This window comes from Eschscholzia californica, unplaced genomic scaffold, assembly GCF_041429995.1.
Source record: "Eschscholzia californica isolate CP2 unplaced genomic scaffold, dmEscCali1.0.p SCAF_4, whole genome shotgun sequence".
NCBI lineage: Eukaryota > Viridiplantae > Streptophyta > Magnoliopsida > Ranunculales > Papaveraceae > Eschscholzia > Eschscholzia californica.
In genome coordinates, this window is record NW_028238461.1 from 54287604 (window position 1) to 54310679 (window position 23076).

Below are 23076 nucleotides of genomic sequence, written 5' to 3' on the forward strand. Positions count from 1 at the left end.
TTTCACAGTTGACAGTTTCCAATCAAATAAGAGTAGATAAACTTAAAAGAAAAACTTCAAAAATGTTATATACTACTATAAGTGGTAATAATCACTATCATTGAAGTTATGTCTCTATCTCCACAGTTGATAGTTTTCAATATATACCTACACTGAGAGAGAAAGTAGAATTAAGACACAATTTTGCTAGATCGAAAATAACTTATTTCCTTAAAGGAAAGCATTGTGGTGTACACGTAAATATGATCCATAAACGTAAGTAATTAGAATCATGAAATCAACGATCATATTTTCCAAAATATATAATCTTTACAGAATATATCACTTAGTTTTCGTTTCAAGATTATTTGTTGTTGTTTACATGGCAGACAACTGCACTAAACCTAATCTATCGTCCATTTCCTCATGCGAGGCTCGTGTACATGTCCAAACAAACGATTATTTGTTCTCGCAACACTCCTCTTAAAATCAACTAGAATAAAACAGTATAAATCGGAAGTACTTATTCGTGTCTCTATCGTATTATAAACCTTTCTTAGTTGTTAAGTTTGGACTTTGGAAGGTGGTTGTTCCGATTGAACATTTATGAATGAAGTTATTATTAATGAATTTGTGATGTTTAAATTTCCGTTTAAGTTTTTTTAACGCCGTTAATATAATGAGGGAGAAATCTGTCAAAATCAATACAAAAAAAAAAAACTCCTTTATTTTTCCCTCCCTTCAACCCTCTTTTAACCGTTTACTCTCCCTCCATTTTTATTTCTCTTATAAAACCCCTCTCTCTTTCTTCTTCTTCTTCCACAAAAACCCTAAAAATCCCAAAATCAACTTCTTCACGAATGTCTCTATTTGGATCTGGTAACAGTTTCAGTGGTAGATTAGGTATTTCTAATCGAATCAGAACTGAAGATCAACACGATGAAGATTACGTACTGGACGATCATGATACCGATTGGAATTCGACGGCGAGAATGTCACCGACGCTCGGTGAACTTCTGAAACGAGTAGGTGATTCAACTAGAGTTGATGGTGATATTCTTCCTAATCATGAACATACTGTTCTTGAAATGAATCATTCAATTAGAGTTCAAAGATCTGTTCATTTTGTTCTCTGTTTTAATAATCTTACTTATAATGTTAAAACCAGAGGAAAATTGAAATTTCCGATCTCTTTTCGCCGGAAAAACAAACTTGAATCTTCTGATAATACTAATAATACTACAGTCGGTAATGGAAGATCGACAACCACGACGACTTCGAATATGAAAACTCTGTTGAATGATATTTCTGGTGAAGCTAGAGATGGTGAAATACTAGCTGTTCTTGGTGCTAGTGGATCTGGTAAATCAACCCTAATTGATGCCCTAGCTAATCGAATAGCGAAAGGAAGTTTAAAAGGAACTGTAACTTTAAATGGTGAAGTTCTTCAATCTCGTCTTCAAAAGGTAATATCTGCTTATGTTATGCAAGATGATCTTCTTTATCCAATGTTAACTGTTGAAGAAACCCTAATGTTTTCTGCTGAATTTCGATTACCTAGATCTTTATCTAAATCGAAAAAACAAGCTAGAGTTCAAGCTTTAATTGATCAATTAGGGTTAAGAAATGCTGCTAAAACTGTTATAGGAGATGAAGGTCATAGAGGTGTTTCTGGTGGTGAACGTCGTCGAGTTTCAATAGGAACTGACATAATTCACGATCCGATTATCTTGTTTCTTGATGAACCTACTTCTGGTTTAGATTCGACGAGTGCGTTTATGGTTGTTAAAGTTCTTCAAAGAATTGCACAGAGTGGAAGTATTGTTATGATGTCAATTCATCAACCTAGTTATAGAATTCTTGGTCTTCTTGATAGAGTTATCTTCTTATCAAGAGGACAAACTGTTTTTAATGGTTCACCTTCAAATCTTTCTAATTTCTTCCAAGAATACGGTCACCCGATTCCTGAAAACGAAAATCGAACTGAGTTTGCTCTTGATTTCATTCGTGAACTCGAAGGATCTCCTTCCGGTACTAAAAGTTTAGTAGAATTCAACAAGATTTGGATCGAAAACAACAAAAAACGCGCCTCACAAAGACCACCTGATCCAGATTACTCTGATTTATCATTGAAAGATGCTATAAGTGCGAGCATTTCGAAAGGGAAACTAGTCTCTGGTGCAACGAACAACGACCCAAATCTCTCATCGACGATGGAAACTTTCGCTAATCCTCCTTGGACTGAAATCGGGGTTTTATCGAAACGATCGTTACTTAATATGAAAAGAATGCCTGAGTTGTTCACTATTAGATTGGGAGCTGTTATGGTAACTGGTTTTATATTAGCTACTGTTTTTTGGCGTCTCGATAATTCTCCAAGAGGTTTACAAGAAAGATTAGGGTTTTTCGCTTTCGCTATGTCTACTACTTATTACACTTGTGCTGAAGCATTACCAGTTTTCCTTCAAGAGAAATTTATCTTCATGAGGGAAACTGCGTATAATGCATATCGTCGATCGTCTTATGTTCTATCTCGATCTCTCTGTGATTTTCCTGCCCTAATTCTTCTGTCTATATCATTTGCCCTAATTACATTCTGGTCAGTTGGTTTAGCAGGTGGAGCTTCAGGATTCTTGTTTTTCTTCTTAATAATCTTGGCTTCATTTTGGGCAGGAAGTTCATTTGTGACATTCTTATCAGCAATTGTGAGTCATGTTATGTTAGGTTACACGGTCGTTGTTGCTGTTCTTGCTTATTTCCTCTTATTCAGTGGTTTCTTCATGAACAGAGATAGAATTCCACCATATTGGTTATGGTTTCATTATATCTCTTTGATCAAATACCCATTCGAAGCGGTTTTACAGAACGAATTTGCAGACCCTAATAAATGTTTCATTAAAGGACCTCAAATCTTTGATACTACTCCATTAAAAGGAGTACCAGAGGCAATGAAGATTAATCTATTGAAGTCATTAAGCAATTCTTTAGGGATTGAATTAACAGCCAATACTTGTGTGACTACTGGTTTGGATATATTGAAAGATCAAGGTATTACTCAACTTGATAAGTGGGGTTGCTTGTGGGTTACTATTGCTTGGGGTGTTTTTTTCAGAATTCTTTTCTATTTCTGTTTGTTGGTTGGAAGCAAGAACAAAAGAAGTTAATTAACAAATAATCATTTACATGAAGAAGATGATGAAGAAGCTTATTAGTTACTACAAATGGTGAAATGGGTTGTTAAATTTTCGACCGTTGGATCCGAAAGAAAGTCGAAATTTGGAGTGTAATTGTAAGTTGCATATACCCTTGGATTACTTTTTTTTTTGTTTGAAATATCATAAATCTTTATTAATCTTCTTTGTTATATTTTTAATAATCTATAATATTGTATATCTTGTAAGATTAATGTGATTTATGTGTTTATTTGATTTTGTTAATTTATTTCTAGGCATCAACGAATTTCTTGTATTATAATTCTCTAACAAGAAATTCTACTATTAGCCAAATAATATATATATATATATATATATATATATATATATATATATATAGTTTGTTATATAAAAGATACAAAAAGTTAATAATCATATATTGGATAATTTATTGTTTTTTAACCAAAATTGTTAAACTATATTGGTTTTTGTTTCTTTTGGCTTTTGTATTTATATTGTTTTTATAGATATATATTGATGGAGTAAATTTGTTATATGTTAGGTTAACAAATTAGATTGTCATGGAGCTACTCTTTGAGCTAAATTGTGTATGTAAATCATATCTCCTTGGACTTTGGAGCATGAAATTGAACTCATACCAAAACTTTTGTTTCATTTGTATATTTAGTATATTCTTATTTCTTTTTAGTATCCACGTTTTTGTCTATTATTGTTTTTAGTCATAGCAGAAAATCAATACAGTAGCTAACTATATGACTTAATAGTTGAAGTGATGCTGTCAGTTTCCTTATTATGAAATCTAGAATATGTGGAAAAGTTATATATCGAACTCTACCAATAATGTTAGTTATAGGGACAAAAAAAGCTCTATTAGTAGTCGTGATATAATAGTGGGTTTAAATAATGGTATACGTTGTTGTTCATGTATTTTAATGAATATCAACCATTTCAGTAAATGATATCTTTTATAGTCACAATAAGAGAGTGTTACAACTGTGCAACTAACTCCATCAAGGCACTCATCCACCTTGTTTTTCTTTTTAACCACATTCCGCAGTGACTTAATTGTATATGCACTTTACATTCGACTTGCCTGCATGAAAGTAAAAATCCTGTAAAATTTTTTATATATATTATCTTTAATTGTCTGTACATACAATCCTCTTATCTGAGGGTTATTCACAGGTCAAACATGTAAGCAACCATCTTGCTACATTAAATCACCGGTTAAGCACGAGTGGGCTGTAAGTAAAGACGTGGGTGATGCATGTACAACAATGTTGATATACTCTTTTTTGTTGCAAGAATAATGTTGATATACTTTATGCTTGTAGGCAGCTAGTGAGAGACTAGAGATAAAACCCTAATTAGGATCACACTCTTTCCCTATCACCCATGTAAAAAGGACATAGTCTATTAATGAGAGAGTGATTTACCTCCACAAACCTCCCAACTACCAACCTAACTTTCAACATTTCCTTGTGCCAACTGGGTCTCCTCCCCATTAATTAGAATCGGTTCTCTTTCCTTATCACCTTCCTTCCCCCCCAAGATATTATCATCCAAAATCGAATCCAATGGTTTTAAATTAAGCTTGAAAAGTAAATCAGATTTTTGATTGACAAACATAATAAATGAAACTGTCTTTAGTCTTATTGTTCATCCAACTGGAATACTGGACTGAAAATGACATAAACCTTCCCATGCATTTATAATTTATTATACTATTATCTCAATGCCTACAAGCTCGACCAAATCACAATTAAAGACAACTCTAATGAATTTTTAATCATCAAATTTATTCGTGGGATCGAAGCAAGCTGAACATTAAACACTTCCTTTTTGCCGAAGTCTAACTTCTATTAATGATTAGTGGAAAAAAAATAAATATCCGCTACCAATACTATTAGAAATTTCAACTACACACACCAAAAACAAACCAGTACAGTAGTAAACACATAGGCAACTTTTTCGATAGTAAATTTAATGTCTCTCTAGCTAGTTTGTAGTGGTCCTAGAAAATTATTAATGAGCTGCTCCAGGTTAGCCTCGACTCGACTCAGATCATCATTTTCTCGAAAGATTGATTCGACAGACAACTCTCGTAACCATGCCAACTATAAAAGCCGGTTTATAAGTTCTACTACTAACACAGTAAGACCCTAACCCTAGTCCCGGCCGTGGATAGACAAATACAAACTACCCAAACTCTCAATAACATATTAATAACTGAAAATTGTAGTTCAACAAAAAAAAAAAAAAAAAAAAAACTGAAAATTGTATATTTCGTTTAGGTGTTTGATCGATCACAAGAAATTTAAAAGGGGGGTTCCTTGTGAAAAACATCACTTTCAAGCCCATCCACCATCTCTATACACAATTCACCCCCCACTACCTATTAATTGCATGCATCTTAAAAAATTCATTGATATTGGTTTGTTCTTCCTCTTTTTCAGATCCATATCAAACATTTCCAACTGTCTCGACGTAGAGTGACTCATCTCTTCTTCGTATCGATCAATCAATAATTTCAAACTGTCCCGACATAGTATGAATCATTTGGATGTGGACCATAACACAACCATATATATAGACCCCACATAGACAACACATGGTCCACCGAAATAATGTATTAATATTCGAACTAATAGGATACGTTACATAAGGAGGATCGAAAATAGGAGATCCGGCGGTCAAGATAAGTTGCAGAAATAATATACGTGTATGTACGTGACGGATCGAGAAGACGAGATCCGACGATCAAGAAGAATTCAGAATATTGAAGGTATTTAAAGATATATTGAAGATATGTGAAGATATAGTTTCTTATATTCAGAATATCTCTTGTAACTATCTAATGGTAATATTAGATAGATTTTGTATTATTTCCTAGTTTAGTAATCAGAAACTAGGAAACCCTAAACCCTAAGACATCTATAAATAGGAGAGGGTTCTAGGATTCAAACTCATCGAGTTATGTCCGACCAATGTAACCGATCAAACCCACATACAATTGTATGTGGTGATTATTAATAAAGAATTATTTCTCCGTGGATGTAGGTCTTGAGTATTCGACCGAACCACGTTAACTATCGTGTCTTTACTTTATGTCAATATCTCCGATTATCATATAATCGTGATTTTAACATGGTATCATGAGCGGGTTTTCAATCCTGTTTCATCGAAATTTTTTCGAGGTTAATCAACTTTGGTTCAAGCTTCCGCAAAATTTCCGACGTTTTTTTATTTGTTGTGACTTAATTAATCGATCAATTAGTTTGACGATTTTTTTAATTCCCAAGTTACTTTTGAGAATATCATAATCCAATGATTTTTTATATCATTGTGAATATCATAGCCCAATGATTTTTTTTTATATCATTGTGATTAAATAATCGATAAGTTATTACGTCGATTTTTTTCCCAAGTTAATCTTGTGATTATTTCTCATTCCATCACACTTCTAATACGGGACTACAAAGAAAAGAAAAATTGTCATAACGACAACAAAAGAAAAGGATGAAACCTTCATGGTTGGTTCCGCAAAAAAGGTATGTTTTACATTTATTTCCAATTTTTTCTAAATTTTTTTCAACTAAATTAGGTCTGCAGTTGAAAACACAAACTCGGGAACCAAACTCTCAGATCTGGTTCGATTTCAACCCACCGCACCGATTTTACCCGTTCCGAAACAGAGAAAAGTTCGGTTTTCTTAAACCCGCGTCCAAACAGGACCCGTCCAACCCGTGAATCAGATTTGACTTCGCTGACTGAAGTCAAACGCTTTTGACCCGACTTCTGCATCTTCTTCCCTGCAATACAAATCCTAGGGTTTGATTTGCTGATTTCTCCGGCGAGCTTTTGGTTCCAATCGGTTGCTTAAATCGTTTTTTATTATCATCTACTACATCACAAACTCATTTTTCTTTCGATTAGATGGAAAATCGACTGTTTCTTCTCGGTTCTTAGGCCGATGATCAAATTTCTCTCTCTAGAAATACACAACCGTCGACGCCTTACACTGACTCAAATCGACCGGATTTTTCCCATTATAACAACCTACAATCAATTAGGTTTGGGTTTTCAATCGACTTCTGATTTTGGAAAACACTAATTTTGAGAAAATCATAATTTTGGAAAACCCTAATTTAAAAGTTTCTACATTACCCCAAATTACTTAATTTGCGACAGTTTCATATACCACTGTTTCGTGACAGTCAATTGCCACAGTTTCAACTGTCGGAAAATTCTTTATGTGACAGACCTCTACTGTCACCTATAACCAACTTTTTCTAGTTGTGATACAATTTTTCTGTCACTTTCTCTTCTATTTGTGACAGTAAAATAGATTAATTTCATCTATTTTTCTTTCCAGATATACTCGTGACATTCCCAAAGTCATACTTTGTTTTTGACGATTTTATTTCTCTACCAAAATTTTAGATTTTCTCTTCAACAGAGAAAGAATTCCTATTTTGGATACGTTACATAAGGAGGATCGAAAATAGGAGATCCGGCGGTCAAGATAAGTTGCAGAAATAATATACGTGTATGTACGTGGCGGATCGAGAAGACGAGATCCGACGATCAAGAAGAATTCAGAATATTGAAGGTATTTGAAGATATATTGAAGATATGTGAAGATTTAGTTTCTTATATTCAGAATATCTCTTGTAACTATCTAATGGTAATATTAGATAGATTTTGTATTATTTCCTAGTTTAGTAATCAGAAACTAGGAAACCCTAAACCCTAAGTCATCTATAAATAGGAGAGGGTTCTAGGATTCAAACTCATCGAGTTATGTCCGACCAATGTAACCGATGAAACCCACATACAATTGTATGTGGTGATTATTAATAAAGAATTATTTCTCCGTGGATGTAGGTCTTGAGTATTCGACCGAACCACGTTAATTATCGTGTCTTTACTTTATGTCAATATCTCCGATTATCATATAATCGTGATTTTAACACGAACACCCACACGATCGATAATTTGTTAGTAATATAATATGTGTCTGCCTTCAGAGACTATGGTTTGAGTATTACAATTTCCAAATCAAAATTTACATTTTGATTGACCATGATGGCGAAAACTTGCATTTTAGTTGAGATAACTCAAGATCGATATCGATTGAGCTAGGCTAGAAAAGGTAAGTCTTCAACAATCTTCTGAAAATGATAACCCAACTTCCAAAATTCATTATTTCATTATCACCTCTGGCTCTGGGTCATGATAGTTGCTGTTTTAACTGAATAATTGAAGTTTTCTTATTTGAGTAGAAATTTACACACTGAAGTAATGTCCATGACCCTGTGATTTTTGCCCTAATCATATGTGCATGTGGAGCCAATAAAGATAGATCAGTAGTGATTCCCGTTCACCTGTCATGAATTAAAGATGAACAATACAAACAAGTTTCTCCTGCCATCCCTTCTTAAATTCTTCCTCAAGAGTAATCACATCTTTTACTTGTAATTTGTAAAAAAGACAAAACATTTTACAAGATTATGGAAGAGAGAGAAGAACTCCATGGAATTCTCTCAAACTTGTCTCACCCAACTGGTTGGAAAGTTTGTTCTTTTCTGAATATTCATATACTACCATTTACATTTTTTGGCTTACCACTTTTTAATGTGGAAATGTTTCTGATGAGAACACAGAACTAACAAAATTGCAGACAAGTCTAATTAGATGCCAACAACAGTAGAAATTACCGACTGGCGAGTATAGAGTATAAAGAAATTATCATTTTGTTCCTCTGGATCGTTCGTTCAGGTCAGATTATGTTTCATATTTTGATAAGGCTACGAAGTTCCTGACCGATAGTTCTGATGCCCCAGGACAATTAACCTGATTCTTTAAGTCATCGTCATACAGCTTTTATACCAATAAAATATACGGTTGATTTCACAAACGCATAGACGAAATGCCAGTCGTCCAAGGAAATTTAGGTTCGGAATCTACACTTTAACCTTTGTCAGCCTGTACCCACGACGATCTTGGCAACTATGATAATGTTCGAACAAAAGAACCCAACCTAGGCTTTAAGTTTCCAACGCTGATCTTCATAATTTGCCAGTCCTGTACTCATAATGCACACTCTTATCGAGATCACAGTGAATAATTCGTCATCCAGGCAGACCATGTATCTTTCCCGGTTATCCATCAGTTCTGTACTCAGGTCCTCTGGAAACAAAACCATGTTCTTACCTGCACAGATAGTATGCTCTTCTGAATAAAGAAACACAGGATCATGTTGTTTTTCGCTAAAATTTCACCTTCTGACAGATTAACCTAAGAGGGCCATTAACGGCGTCTGTTATAGAGTCAAACACTTAGCGACAAACCAGGATAACTTTGTTAGACGTTCAGGGGCAAAATCAGGAAACACGAGCATCATTATTTACAAGATCGATAAGAGCAACAGTTGCAAATGCTGTCAAGTATACGTATTTATATATATCCCTGACTCGAGTTCAGTTTTCATTAACTGGTTTTGGGTTCTAGTTAGAGCCGAGAAGTATCTAGTGACTTTCTTCCATACTTGAATGTTTTCACCAACTTGGGATCCGGTTGCAAGTAACCCAGCCCCACATTTGCTTTTTCAAAACAATTACCATCTCGTACTTGAGCACATTATGATGTACCATGCAAGGAAATATGATGGGACCAGTTTCTTTCTCATCCATCTCGTCCTAATGTTTCTTTTTTTCCTTTCACATTCCGTACCCATTTTCTTTGTGGGTGGATTTTAGGATCCCCATTTCAATTACAGAAGAATAGAAAACCATTTCAGTCACTTTGCTATGCAAACTTGGACACAGTGTCGACAACAACTCGATCAAAACCGCCGTCTCCTCATACGGGATGAATCTTCCAAATCAGCATCATGCCAATCTTGTTCGGTTTCCCAATAATTTTCTTCTTGCTCTTCAATGTTTCTAGTTCTAGGTGCATCTGATTGATTTTTCATCCTTCCGTCAAATTCTCTTCCTCGCAAATTCCCTCTCCCAAACCCTCTTCCTCGTGAGTTCCCTCTCTCATGAAATTCTGAATCCTCAGGACAGAGCCTGTAAGACCTCGGATCATCTTCCACGTGATGAGGGATGTCCGTCACATCAGAACCATAAGGAGGGCAAAAGGATCGAACTGGTCGACGTCTCTCACTGCACTTTCTTCTCCCATCCTGAACTACATCGCGAACTATATCATGAAACCTACTGGAGTGCACTGTCTCAGGAAACAAGTCCTCATTTTCGTCCCTTTCACGAGGGTCTACCATCTCGAACCTTCTAGTAGTTCTCGCCAAAATCCGACCAGATGGACTCCTACTCCGTATATATGACCTATGCTGGTCTTGCTCTCTCGACGAACCAATATCTCTCGTGTCATTACATTTTCGGGGGATATATTGAGGAGAATTATGCCTCCTAACCACCAGTTCTTCGGCAAAACAAGGAAGGCCATGGGGAGATCTCATCCTCCCATTTCTGTACATTTGAGGAGATCTTGTCCTTTCCATCTCTTCATGTTCCACAAACCCATCAGAAGTTCTTCTAGGTGATGACCATGAACCACCAGAATGTCTTCTGGGTTGTGGGGAAGATTTTGGGTGACCTTGAGGTATATATCGAGGTATTCGCCTCTGCAAAGGTGAGAAGCTTCTGTCTTCCCGGTCAAAAGAGTCGTCCACTTGGTCAAACTGAGGTTGGCCCCGTGGAAAAACAGTTTTCATTCCTTCACCAGGCAAGCCCCTCATGAACTTCTCTTCATGCCTCAAACCAATAAAATCAGAATCTTCTTCAGCGATACATCTATCTGGTCGAAGATCTCTCGGAGCTCTGCAAACAGTTTGCATACCACGAGACACATGCCCCTCTTCTCCTCCCGGTGATCGTCTCCTTGATACAGGATGACGGAAACTTGGCAATTCATCAGCTAAACGTTTCCTCCCTCTTCCCCTACCAGTACCTAAATTCTTAACACCACGGGTTTCAACAAAATCACGACATTCAACATTTGCAGAATCGCCAGTGTTTTCAAACCTCGAAAACTGAATACCAATCTGTCTGTTACTCTGTTCTGTAGAAAAATCATGATCAGAATCCCATTTGCCACGCAAATTTCTTAATCGATTGTCAGCCCTCCCTCTGCCAGGTCTGAAGTCTGATTTATTGCTTCCAAATAGCTGATTTTGGTTCCTCCTTTCAAATCTATGATCTTGATATGTCCTTCCCCTGAAAGGATAACTAAGCAAATCAAATATTGTTAAATATAAAATGAACTGCATGAACATCTATTAACTACAGTAAGTTAAGAATATCACCTACTCCCTCGAGCATGTAATTTATGACTCCTAAGTACTGCATCACCAAACCTTTCCCCTTGGCTTTTTGAAGTTAATACTCTGTCTTGAGCTGCTTTTGTTGCACCTGATAATGGCACATTAGAAGCCCGGGATAAATTTATAATCCGGCTTCGGTTACATTTACCAATAATATCTTTAGCTGGTTCTTCACCACTATTCACACCTGTTTCAATCTTCGACAAATCCGAACAACTCGAACCTAGTGGACTAGTTCTACGGCCATTCTCCTCTGAGCACACTGCAACGTTATTACCATCACCTGGTATAGGAACTTCACTAATTACTGAATCAGAGGATAATATAGCAATATGGCATTTTTCAGGGTCTATTTTTGTAGGATCTAGTGGCTTAAAATCATCTATGGGGTTCTTTTCATTTTCACTGTTCGGTAACGGGACTGTCAGAGTTTCTTCTACGTGTGCCACTATGTTTTGATCCTGCTCACTTTTTCTCTCAAACACCGTGTTGTCATGCTGTTCAGTAAAGTCAGAATGTTCTGTCTCTTCCATTTTGGTATCCATATCCTGAACATCTAGTGAAGTGGCTTCCTCACAAGGAAAATTACAGAAAGAAATACTCTTTACATCAACATGTTTAGCCTCTTCCCCCGAGCATAAAACATCTTTTGTTGCACCACTCACATGAGGTTCTATGAACTCTCCACCTTCACGATAACCAGCTTCCAGACCATTTGGTTGATCCTCTGTATCTATAGGATCACCTGTAACTTGATTAGAATCTGATTCTTCATCAATATCATAAGAAATTTCTTCATCAGCGGATGAGTTAACCTTCTCATCACTTTCAAACATCTCTCCGTTCCCGAGAGAATCTACATGAAGCTCGGCTGTTGCACTTAAGTTTGATTGAACAGGATTAGCAATATTCGGGGACTCTTTACTCGGTAACTCCGGCAAATCATCAGTAGATTTTGGATCTTTTCCATCAGGACACACTAGTTGGGATAATAAATCACTGGCAACAGAGCCATTATTACTTACTTTCTGACCTCCCTCCATTGCAGGTATTCCTAGGTCACCAGTAGGAACAACAAACCTAGTAGACACTCCAAAATCAGCAGAGTGAATCCCCATTTGCATTGAGATTTTTCCTCTACTCTTGAGGTTTTCATCGCTACTTCCCTGTTCAGATTTTACAGCAACTTGGTCTACAATTCTACCTAGTACTACTCTTGGATCAGCCACTTTGGCTACAAGCTTTTGTCCAATTCTCTCATCGGACGGCTCGGATTTGACAACCCTAAGATCAACTAATTTGGATGGTAACACCAACTTTTCAGGTGAAATAGGAGTAGATATTACTCGCCCTGAATCTACTTCTGTTGCAAAACACGATACTTCTTTAGCCAGGCCTGGATGGGGAACCGAAGGATGAAGGCCTAGATTAAGATTGTCCGGTCTATACGGCTGGTTAACAGTTGGCTTTGAACACTGATAGCTTTTGTTTAGGAGGTCTTTTCCTAAACTAATATGTCTGAACTCTTGTTTACAAGATACTTTCTCCGGTGGGCCTATTACACACTTAATATCATGTACGCCAGCAGAATCCCCCATATCAAGACCATCAGTTCTAGGAGAACTAGCTGAGTCATTCACATTATCACCCCACGAATCCATAGTTGTGTTCAAATCCCAGTGTGACCTATTTGTAGGCGAATTGCCGCTTAATTCAGCTTCACCACCATTCTTGCTACAGTTTTGCCCTTTTGGCAAATCCAAGTTCCATATATGAGGATCTAATATCTCATGATACTTAGAGGAACCTTCACTATTATCACCAAACGAAGCCATTTGCAGGGATAACTTTGGAGCAAACAACAATTCTGAATTTTCAAGTATTCCAGAGAAGTCAGCTTTGCCACCTGTCCTACTCAAGCTAAGTTCTACTTTGTCATTCACTTTTTCGTCTATAATAGGTGCAAGATTTCTGCGTGATACTAATTCCAGTCCGGTATTTCCTAACAAAAGCTTACACTCTGAATCCACCTCGGAACCAAAAACTGTTGGAAGGGTCTGATCATGCCCACCAAGGTCAGAGTAACTAAAAGCATTTTTAACCAAGTTAACATTTCTACTATCAGAAAGTTCTTCTCGTTCAGGTAAAGAGTTCTGGGTACCACCAGCGAAATTAGAAACTTCAGTAGGATCACCTGCATTTTTTGAAGGCGACACTGGCTTTACGATTAATTCTTCTTTATGAGATTCTACCTGTGGTGTTACAGGTGGAGGCGATGGAGATCGAACCAACAGAAATCTCCTTTTCTTGATAGGAATACCTGCAATAGAATCACTAGAGTGCCAAACATGGGAAACAACCCTCTGCTGCCAATAGAAAACACAATAATTAATACTCAAGAAAAACTAAAAATCCGACACAATTCCTTGATGATGTAATGTTATTTTCTGAGAGAAATGAACACCTCTTCATATTTCGATAGCGGCATGTCTTCAAACTTCTGCTGGTCAAGGTAGGGCAAAAACCTATAATTCTAAAATCAAGAATTTTCTTTCAATCCTCATAAGATATTTCAACAAATAAAGAAACCCGAAATATGTCTTAGAATCCTCATCGAAGAACCGTGCTTTATCTGATAGTTCCTGCAGAACAAAAAAAAAACGTACCGATTACAAAACTAAAATGTATACGAATTTAACATAAAATCTGTTAGTTGCATTAATATATTATGAGAAAATCAGGGATTAGGTAAGAAGTCAAGGTTACATCTAAATCTAATTCAATAGAATTCATCTAAATTCTACACAAAATTATACCTTACTCTGGTCACAAAGATCAATCAGTAACCACAGTTCAAAAAAGCTTATTTTTTTTAAGTTACTCCAAGACCAACCTTATAAAATTGAGAATTTAAAGTGAACAAGTCATGCAAATTACGAGAAAAACAAACTCTCTAATAAGGATTAAAGAAGATCAGATTGTCACAACATATTGAACAAACCCTAAAAGTAAAATATACTAGTATTAAACAAATAAAACTAAGTGCTCAGATCTCTCAATTCCAATCTGATTTTCATAGTACTAAAAGATAATTTCAAAATTCGGAAATGAGAAATTGAAAGAAGAAATCTTTAATCAGATGTCAAGTCAACAAAACAAGATTGAAAGTAAAGAGAAAACAAACTACTTACTAAAAGATAAGTAAATTCATCTCTGATGAGAACAATTAGAAGATTACCTGCTGATCAGAAGAAACAATTAGTAGTAATAGATAAAACCCTAATTGAAGTAAATCTGTAAGAAAACCTACAACAAACTATGAGAAGAGATGAAGTTTTTAGAGAGAGAAAGAGATTTATTAGTGGGAGAGAGAATCCTTTTCTTTTCTTTTCTTATCTTGTTGGTGTAAGCCTAAGGTAATAGAATAGGTAGGGTTTTCTAGGAAGTTTACTTACTACTTTACCCACCACCACGTTTCCCGAAAGTGCTTTTATTGACTTTCTTTGCCGCGTATAAGCGTATTCTCTCTCTCTAACCTCGTTGCCCGAATCTATGACATCTGATAGTACTCCATTCCCCCGCGGTCCCACCTGGAGTATTAAATTGCACTAAGGTGGAGGGGAATTTTTAAAGGCGCTGAGAGAACTGCTTCAAGCGCCTCTCTCTTCTCGCTGTGAACTGTGGTGTAAGGAGAAAAAGAAAACCCCTCTGCCTGGTCTACTTCAACACTTTATTTGAAGGATTTGGGTGAGGTTTTTGATTGTTGAAAGAAGGTAAAAACCCTAAACAACGAACTCTTAAATGTTGTTACTATCATTTTTAAATTTTTCATGATTTTTTTTTATCTAAATTGTACCTATAAAATTTCATAATACTTGTTAGGATTTTCTTTCTAGGCCATTAAGTGATCTAGTTTGTAGTGATTAGGGTAAAAGTAGCCTTACCTGAATACTAGGGGTCTCTTGTTTAATCAATCTTAGAGCTTTACCCAGAAGAGTCAAAACTCACAGAAACCCTAAATTTTGCCTTTTTTTTCTTATCATTATGAGTATGTTTTATAACTTATTCATGTTTTTTTAAAGGGGATTTATTGGTTCTTTAGTATAATAGTCTTAATAATCTCTTCTTGTTCATTGTTTTTGCATTATATTATTGTGTTTTGTTTTTCCTCAAGATTCTCATTTTCATTTTCAGACATAACAAGATTTTTTTCTGATTCCAGTTCAAAGAAATAGAGAAATTCTCATATTTTGATCAATATCTATCTTACTCTATTAAAATATGGAAATATCTTGTCTAGCAATGGTGATTTCTGATGCAATTTTTCCTTTGTCTTTTGTTGTTGTTATGCAAATTCATACTCTTTTGTTTTTATGATGAAATCGTAATGAAAGGTTCTGATTTTGGTCTGTTTGTGGGGATCAGAAGGAGAGAGAGAGGAAATGGCAGAGCTGAGTATGGGTTTGCTTATTGATATCGTGGATGAAGAATGGATGAGAGATACCCTCCCGGACGATGGTGTGTATCTTTCCCTCCTCCCAGTGTGCTTTGCTTCTTTTGTCAATCATCGAAACTTTTTCGCTTTTATGTTCCTCCTCATATTGAATCATCCATGTTTTCAATTACAGAGCTTTTGTTACCACCGGTGATGGAAGTGCGTACTGATGACACTGAAGATACAAGTACGTTCTCGACCATTAGTATCCCATTGATCCATTCATATATACCTGTTTTCCCTCATAAAAGTTAGAATGTATACATATGATATCTTAAACCTGAAAACGACTAGTATCCTTAATAGAAGAAACGGCTAAAAACCAGTGGAGAATCAGTCTATAATTTCTTCACATTATTGTTTTCCTTAACTTTCTTTTGTTGTTTATAATGCATTACAAAGGATGAATCATGCTGCTTACTTTCAGTTTTGGTTAATCAACTGCATATTTTATCAATCCCCAGTTTCAATCAATCCCCAGTTTCAATCAACCCCAGATTCAATCAGTGTATTTGATCTGGTTCGGAATTTGATCTTATGCCCAAATCTTGAGCATAACCTGTCCAAATATTTATCTTTTGAAACATTCTGTGTTGAGTTTATTGAGTGAATGTCCAACACTGAGTTCACCAACTTTTTTGAATCGAGGTTGCACAGAGGGGAGGTGGAAAACGAATTTAAGAGACCCTTAGGTTAACAATTTCATATAGAGTTGACTAAAATGTGATTAATTGCATCAAAAGAACTCTTGGTCATATGCATATTTCGATATCCATGAGTGCATTTGTTTAAGGCCGCGACTTTGGGGAATAAACAAAGATCTATGGGGAATAAAGACTTAGTCTATTGAGTCTGACTTATGAGACATATTTTTTACTTAGTCCAAAAATTCACTTAATTGAGTTATCTTCCATAATCTTCATCTTCTCATCAAGACTATTACCACCATTTAAGACCTATCACCATTGTGACCACTGACCACCACCTTCCAATCCTTTTCCAAACTCAGACTCATTGGAGAATCATTCCATCAACCATCACAAAACCCTAACAAAAGTAATACACCACCACTACACGAAACCCTAACAAAAATAATACAGCACCCCCACTACATGAAACCCTAACCCCACTTTTCTTCTTTCCTCAAAACCACTGGTTTAACAATAGTTGATAGTCCCTCTTTTTCAACCGCTTCTCCTATCCCTCAATGGCTGGCTCAATAGACCCTAGAACAATCTCAAGAATCTTTATCTTCTACTGATGAAGAGAGAGAAAAAACCCTAGATGAGTATTTGAGTTCCCAGCAGGACGATGTCAAAGCCCGATAAAGAGGTGACGGAAGTCGAAATCAAACTTGGGAAAATAAAAAAGCAATCTCAATAGCCGATAGCTTAATCGAAGGGAGAAGTCAAATTGGGTTCCATCACTACTTAGGAGAAGTCGATTGCGCTCCAACCCACTGAAAAAGAATTGGGTTCTTTTCAAATCCCATATTTTCACTAACTTGGAGAAGTTAAGAGATCTAAAATACTGAAGATTAGTTCTCAACAAGATGAATCAACAAGATAAAGTTCATAAACAATTTTAAAGTACTGAAGATTAGTTCTCAAAGGGCATCCTTATTGCTTTCCAATGATCTTTGAAATACTTTGAAACAGTGAAAGAGAGAAATGGAATGCGCAGTAGACAGTGACTTTTCTTTGTGAAGGAGAAGGTGATGAGAACATGAATATTTGAGGGCAAAATTGAATGAAGGAAATTTTTGGACCTAAAAGTAATTATGTATTATAAGTCAATTTTGTTTGACAAATTCTTTATTCCCCTGAAATTTTTGTTTATGCCCCAAAGCCCCCACCTTGTTTAAAAGTGAATAATCATTTCAAAGAGATTGACCATTAAATTCAGCATCGAAGCCTTTTAACTCCCTTTAGGATGAATCTTTTTTCTTCAAATCCTAGTATCTGTGTGCTAGTTTATGAATATCCGGCCCTGAGTGCTAGTTTAATGAATCACAAGTCCAAACCATCTCAATGGGTTTTGAGTGATTCTATCTCCTTATTAAGACGCGCATTCATAATCGCTTTATCATGCTTTTGGATGTTCTTATTGGTATTCGAGAAATCAAACATCTCATATGTTGCAGCTATTCTATTTGTTTAGTTTTCAATCTAAACATCTTGTTTTGCATGAATCAGATCAAGAAACCCAACCTGTTGATGACGATACATGGCATGATCTTGCACTCGGAGGCGTCCAGTAGAGCTATTATATATACTGTTGAAGTCCATTGTTTTATCTATTGATCATTTGTTTTGATCTTGTTTGGGAAAACATCAAGGAATGTGTAACATCCTACTGTCCTAGTGTGGAATGTTGTATCTAACATTACTTTGGATGCTATAATTCTTTCGAACTTGTTATACTTGTTCGTGAACTTTTATTTTGGCAGTCTGTTGCTACCAAGGAATTGCAGAAGGATCTAGGGGTGTTCTTTTGTCTTCTTATTTCCAAAAGAGCAAAGTTAGATATTGAGCAATCTAGTAAAAGAGTCCAAACTGAAGAGGGGCACCTTCAAATGTTATCCACATAAAAGCATCAATGCCCTTTGTAAAGACCCAATAGGTCACTGAACTTACTGAAAGTTTGAGAAGCTCACACCATTACAAATGAAGGTTATATGTTTGAATGGGCAGACATATAATAAGTGGTAAATGGGTGATGGCCGACGAATATTAACAGGTTGGTGTCAGACAGAATATCGGGTCGCACATTTCAAAACCCAGCCTAAGCCGTTTATTTCATCGGACAGGTCAGGTTGGAACTCTATTCGTATTTCGAGTGTCCATGGGCTTGAACAAACTAATGGACTGTCTACTCGCAACCAAATACTGACCAACTTGTTCTGATGTTAGGGAGTGGAAAATGTATGAGAGTCCCATTCAGGAATATAGCCCGAAACATCTTAGTCGGATATCGTGTTTATCACATCTTCATGATGTATCAACATCTTGTAACGACTAATGTGGATAGTAGTCGAATTCTAAAAAAAATAAAAATAACCCAAGTTCAATAAATATGGATTCCATTTCCAATTTTTTGGAATTTATGTGAATCCTTTGCCGGAACTTTGAAAAAAAAAAAGGGGAAAGATAGAGGAAAAAGAGAGAAGATAGAGGAAAGGGAGGGATGAAAAGAGAGAGAGGGAGATGGATGACCAGAGTTGTTGTCGCGGGAAATAACGGTCGCCAGAGTTGATGTTGGGGAAAAGGAAGATGGTGGAAGAAGAAATAGGCAGTGTTTGGAAGAAATACAAAAAAAATTTGTTTCCACCCAAAATATATTGTCCCGAAAACTGCGCTTATTTTCCCAAAACACCCGCCATATCTTGAGCACTTTTTATTTTTATTAACATAAAGTTACATTGTTCGGCCTCGGATTACAATAAAGTAAAACATATAAGGACTAAAATGTAACAAATTTAACGTCTAAGGACTAAAGTTACATTGAGCACTTTTTGTTATTGTCACATTTAACCCGAAATAAATCTAAATCAGTTTAAAGGAAACAAACACTACCTTAGGAAGCGACAAATTGCCGAGTTTGAATCTTGTCACTCCAGCCGTTGGATTACGGGACACGCATCTCAACCGTAGAAGTCATCTTTTAGCCCTATAAATCAAGGAGAGGGCAAATTCTAGAAAAGGATAGTATTTTACATCGAAATAAAGCAAGTCTAGGGTTTATCCAGTTCCGGGTTTCTCTTGTTCGCTCTCTCAGGTAAATTTCCTCTCCCACTTCTCGATTCAAACTTGTATCAAACGAGGAACTCAATTTCTTCTGCTTTTTCGATGTTAAGTACTACTATTTCAGATCTAAGACGTACTAATTGATGTACTGAGTATTCGTGTTCGATTACCATGTTCTTACGAGATTAACCTAAAGTTTTCAAATTTATTCGCGAAACAGATCTTTTGATAATAGAGTCTCTGAAATCATGTGAAAGTTTCGATCTTTTCAATTTCTTAGGAATTTTAAAGCAGAATTCACCACCTTATAACCCCTTGCTTTTTTTTGTTCGCGATTAATTGTAAGTAAAGATCTGATTTTGACAGTATGTGGAAGTTCGTTTTTATTTGTTTAGGAAGTAGTCTAGTTTTTGAGGTGATACTTTTTATGTTGTAAAGATTGTAATATATTGTGGAAGTATCTTAAATTGGTATTTCTGGTGGTTGAATTATGTGCAGGTCTAAGAATGCCTCGGTATGATGATCGTGATCGCTATGGTGGTACCCGCCTCTATGTTGGGCATTTGTCCTCGCGGACAAGGTCACGCGATTTGGATCATGTCTTCAGCAGATATGGAAGGTAAAATCGTAGTTATTAGTTTTATAGTAGATGGTTTCTTAGGTAATAATTGGATACACCATTTGTTTGGATGTCTATTGTCTTCCATGTTCTTTTGAACGCTTAAACGCATATGGGTGCCAATCTGTTGGAGCAGAATCTGCTTTGCTTTCTCAAACTACCACGGATTCCTAATTTTACGTAGTATATTTGATTAGAATCAACGTAATTTCCAAGTTTTATCTCCGGGTTCTTATTTGTGTTAAGTCTTACATACCCTATTCACAGTTTAATGAGTCCAATTTAGGTTGCAGTCTTTCAGTTACTCGTCATAAGAGATGGAAAATGCCTCCTTTTGAGATTTGTGGGAATATTAAAGCCCTATTTCGAGTCTATTTAGGGTTTGTGTTTATGTTCAGTAGAAACATTATATTGCAAGTGTGAGGACATTTGCACACCGAAGTGTCGTGTGTTTTAATTTAAATGATCTTATTGAAGGTTCCGGGGTTTTGCCTGACCTGGAAGTCTATGGTGAGATGGTACCCTTGGTGGAATTGGTGGCTATACTTGCAGAGTGTTTAGGAGATTTTGGCGATTCTTTCTGTAATGTTATTGCGTGTTTGTATGGAACTGGCAACCAATCTCAAACTGGTGTTTAGTTCATCTGAGGAACGAAGTAACATACCCTTCTGTACTTAAGTCATGATGGCCTTACTGTTTGTGACAAACCTTTCCGCAGAGTACGCGATGTGGACATGAAGCACGATTTTGCCTTTGTTGTAAGTATTATTTGTCTCTTTATTACTGTTCAAACTCTCATATTATGTTTAGATTGATACACATGAATCTATTATTTGGTTCGTATAGTATGCATAAGTTCGGTTTCTATTGTTATGCAAATATGAGCTTTCCTTTTGTGGTTTTTCTTCCTCTTTACTGCAGGATTTTAGTGACCCAAGAGACGCTGATGATGCAAGATATAGTTTAAATGGGCGGGATTTGGACGGAAGTCGTATTGTGGTGGAGTTCGCAAAAGGGGTTGGTTCTTTACTATTTGAGTTGCTTTAACTGTTATGAATGGTCTAGGTTGTTAGTAAATTTTTATATGTGAAATGACTATTTTAAGATCTACAAGTAATATATCCTCCCTCTGTTGTTTTGTCATACATTCATTTATTAAGCTAAATGGGTGTATTTGATATTGGCAGACTCCACGTGGCTCTGGTGGTGGCTCTGGTGGGGGCTCTAGAGAGTATCTAGGCAGAGGCCCTCCTCCTGGGTCTGGCCGTTGTTTCAACTGTGGCCTTGATGGCCACTGGGCACGTGATTGCAAAGCTGGAGATTGGAAAAACAAGTGTTATCGATGTGGAGAAAGAGGCCATATTGAGAGAAAATGTCCGAACAGTCCAAAGAGTCTCAAGTACTTTCTCTTTCTCAAACTTTTCTGTCCGAATATTTTTATATACCTCTCAGATTAGCTGACAAAGATCTCCTGCAGGCGTGGGCGTAGTTACTCGCGTTCTCCTTCTCCACGTCGTGGTAGAAGTCGCAGCCGAAGTTATAGCCGCAGTTACAGGTTAGCACTTAGCACTAAATCTGTTCTTTGCGTTTCTCTGTTCATTAGTTTAAAATCATAATAAAGATATAGTGTCTAAGGGATTTGAGACCATTGCATCTAGTTGGATTTGGAAACTTGCTTTTGCTTGATTTTTTAAGTTCTGTCTGGAGAAGTACTCGCTGATGTCTCGTATTTGGATTATTAGCGATCTATGAAGTGTAGAATATAGAACAGAAGTATCTTTAAGGATACAATCCCCATAAATTACTAATAGTGAGCATAATCCTTCTAAGATAACCTAATATTCTTTGTTGTCTCAATTTGGTTTTTAGTTCCTAGAAGCACTAAAAACATACAAGTATACAATTTCCTATATCGATGTCATCTATCATTAATTTGGTTGTCACTTTTGTTTGAATTGCTTTTTAAATTTCAATTTCTGTGAACCTGTACCAGCCGATCCAGGTCACCTCCAAGAAGAGAGCGAAATGTTGAACGTGAGCGAGATGATCGGAAGAGGTCAAGAAGCCCTCGATACAGCAGGAGCCCAAAACCAGCAAAGAAGGCATCTCCATCTGTATCTCCATCTCCATCTAGAGGTAGAAGCCGGAGTCCAACTCCTGGGGAGGTCAGCCCTCCAAGAGGGAGTCCTTCCCCTAGGGAGCAAAGAGAAGTTACTCGACGTGATGCTTCGGGTTACAATAGTGAGAGTCCTCCTATGGGTAAGAGCAGAAGTCCCAGTCCGGTGGGAGATAGCCATGTTGCTGAGGCAGTAGGGCAGAGTCCTAGCCGAAGCAGAAGTAGGAGCCCATTACCGAGCCCCAGAGATGAAAGGAGCCCCATTGATGATGACGATGATAGGAACCCGTCTCCCAGAGGTGGTGGCGGCAGCGAGTCTCCTTCTAGTGCTCAAGAATGAAGTTTGGGATAGTTAATTGTGGGCACAATATAAAATATCTATTCTCTTTTGAACTTCTGAATTACTATCTTTGTTTCCTATGTTGCAACTACTGTCTCAGATATTATAATCGAACCTATTTAATTTTGCTGGATGCTTAAGTTATAAACATTTTGAAGGACCAATTTCGTGCATTTACCTCGTTTCTTGTGGTTATACTTTTATCTTAGTCTGATATTTGAATTGAAGCGAAAGGTCTGAAGCTATCTCAGATGGACC

General features: G+C 36.5%; 3 protein-coding genes and 1 pseudogene across 11 annotated transcripts; 3 read left to right on the forward strand and 1 right to left on the reverse strand.

Moving 5' to 3' along the window:
• Positions 1 to 578: 578 nt before the first annotated feature.
• On the forward strand, positions 579 to 3416 carry LOC147546271 (ABC transporter G family member 6 pseudogene; annotated as a pseudogene). The gene has a single exon (XR_015223383.1). The product of XR_015223383.1 is annotated as an ABC transporter G family member 6 pseudogene (transcript).
• Positions 3417 to 9493: 6077 nt separating this feature from the next.
• Positions 9494 to 15048, reverse strand: LOC147546272 (uncharacterized). Of its 7 annotated transcripts, none has more exons than XM_086634590.1 (4): positions 14741 to 15048; positions 13967 to 14144; positions 11485 to 13865; positions 9494 to 11395 (listed from the first exon to the last, which is right to left on the reverse strand). In XM_086634590.1, the coding sequence occupies exons 2-4, from the start codon at positions 13988 to 13990 to the stop codon at positions 10000 to 10002; spliced, it is 3801 nt and encodes a 1266-aa protein (XP_086490716.1). In that variant the 5' UTR covers positions 13991 to 14144; positions 14741 to 15048; the 3' UTR covers positions 9494 to 9999. The 7 variants fall into 7 exon arrangements, with proteins under 7 accessions (XP_086490716.1, XP_086490714.1, XP_086490711.1 ...); XM_086634588.1 differs by having other exon boundaries at positions 11485 to 13868; positions 14741 to 14977; XM_086634585.1 differs by having other exon boundaries at positions 9494 to 11407; positions 11485 to 13868; positions 14741 to 14968.
• Positions 15049 to 15065: 17 nt separating this feature from the next.
• Positions 15066 to 18419, forward strand: BNS (bonsai). Its single transcript, XM_086634592.1, has 4 exons — positions 15066 to 15275; positions 15928 to 16020; positions 16131 to 16184; positions 18193 to 18419. The coding sequence occupies exons 2-4, from the start codon at positions 15945 to 15947 to the stop codon at positions 18255 to 18257; spliced, it is 195 nt and encodes a 64-aa protein (XP_086490718.1). The 5' UTR covers positions 15066 to 15275; positions 15928 to 15944; the 3' UTR covers positions 18258 to 18419.
• Positions 18420 to 19528: 1109 nt separating this feature from the next.
• Positions 19529 to 22982, forward strand: LOC147546274 (uncharacterized). 2 transcript variants are annotated; one of them, XM_086632655.1, is made up of 7 exons: positions 19529 to 19774; positions 20242 to 20362; positions 21081 to 21120; positions 21284 to 21379; positions 21550 to 21761; positions 21840 to 21917; positions 22356 to 22982. In XM_086632655.1, the coding sequence occupies exons 2-7, from the start codon at positions 20250 to 20252 to the stop codon at positions 22816 to 22818; spliced, it is 1002 nt and encodes a 333-aa protein (XP_086488781.1). In that variant the 5' UTR covers positions 19529 to 19774; positions 20242 to 20249; the 3' UTR covers positions 22819 to 22982. The 2 variants fall into 2 exon arrangements, with proteins under 2 accessions (XP_086488781.1, XP_086488782.1); XM_086632656.1 differs by having other exon boundaries at positions 19695 to 19774; positions 20840 to 21120.
• Positions 22983 to 23076: the final 94 nt, after the last annotated feature.

Bases quoted from the DNA above. Each gene is read 5' to 3' on its own strand.
- BNS (XM_086634592.1), top strand. From the start codon at position 15,945: ATGGCAGAGCTGAGTATGGGTTTGCTTATTGATATCGTGGATGAAGAA. The intron at 16,021-16,130 runs GTGTGTATCTTT...TTTCAATTACAG, and splicing joins AGATACCCTCCCGGACGATG to AGCTTTTGTTACCACCGGTG. The intron at 16,185-18,192 runs GTACGTTCTCGA...TGCATGAATCAG, and splicing joins TGATGACACTGAAGATACAA to ATCAAGAAACCCAACCTGTT.
- LOC147546274 (XM_086632655.1), top strand. From the start codon at position 20,250: ATGCCTCGGTATGATGATCGTGATCGCTATGGTGGTACCCGCCTCTAT. The intron at 20,363-21,080 runs GTAAAATCGTAG...ACCTTTCCGCAG, and splicing joins GTCTTCAGCAGATATGGAAG to AGTACGCGATGTGGACATGA. The intron at 21,121-21,283 runs GTAAGTATTATT...TCTTTACTGCAG, and splicing joins AGCACGATTTTGCCTTTGTT to GATTTTAGTGACCCAAGAGA.
- LOC147546272 (XM_086634585.1), bottom strand. From the start codon at position 13,990: ATGCCGCTATCGAAATATGAAGAG. The intron at 13,869-13,966 runs GTGTTCATTTCT...TTCTATTGGCAG, and splicing joins CGCTATCGAAATATGAAGAG to CAGAGGGTTGTTTCCCATGT. The intron at 11,408-11,484 runs GTGATATTCTTA...TGATTTGCTTAG, and splicing joins TTACATGCTCGAGGGAGTAG to TTATCCTTTCAGGGGAAGGA.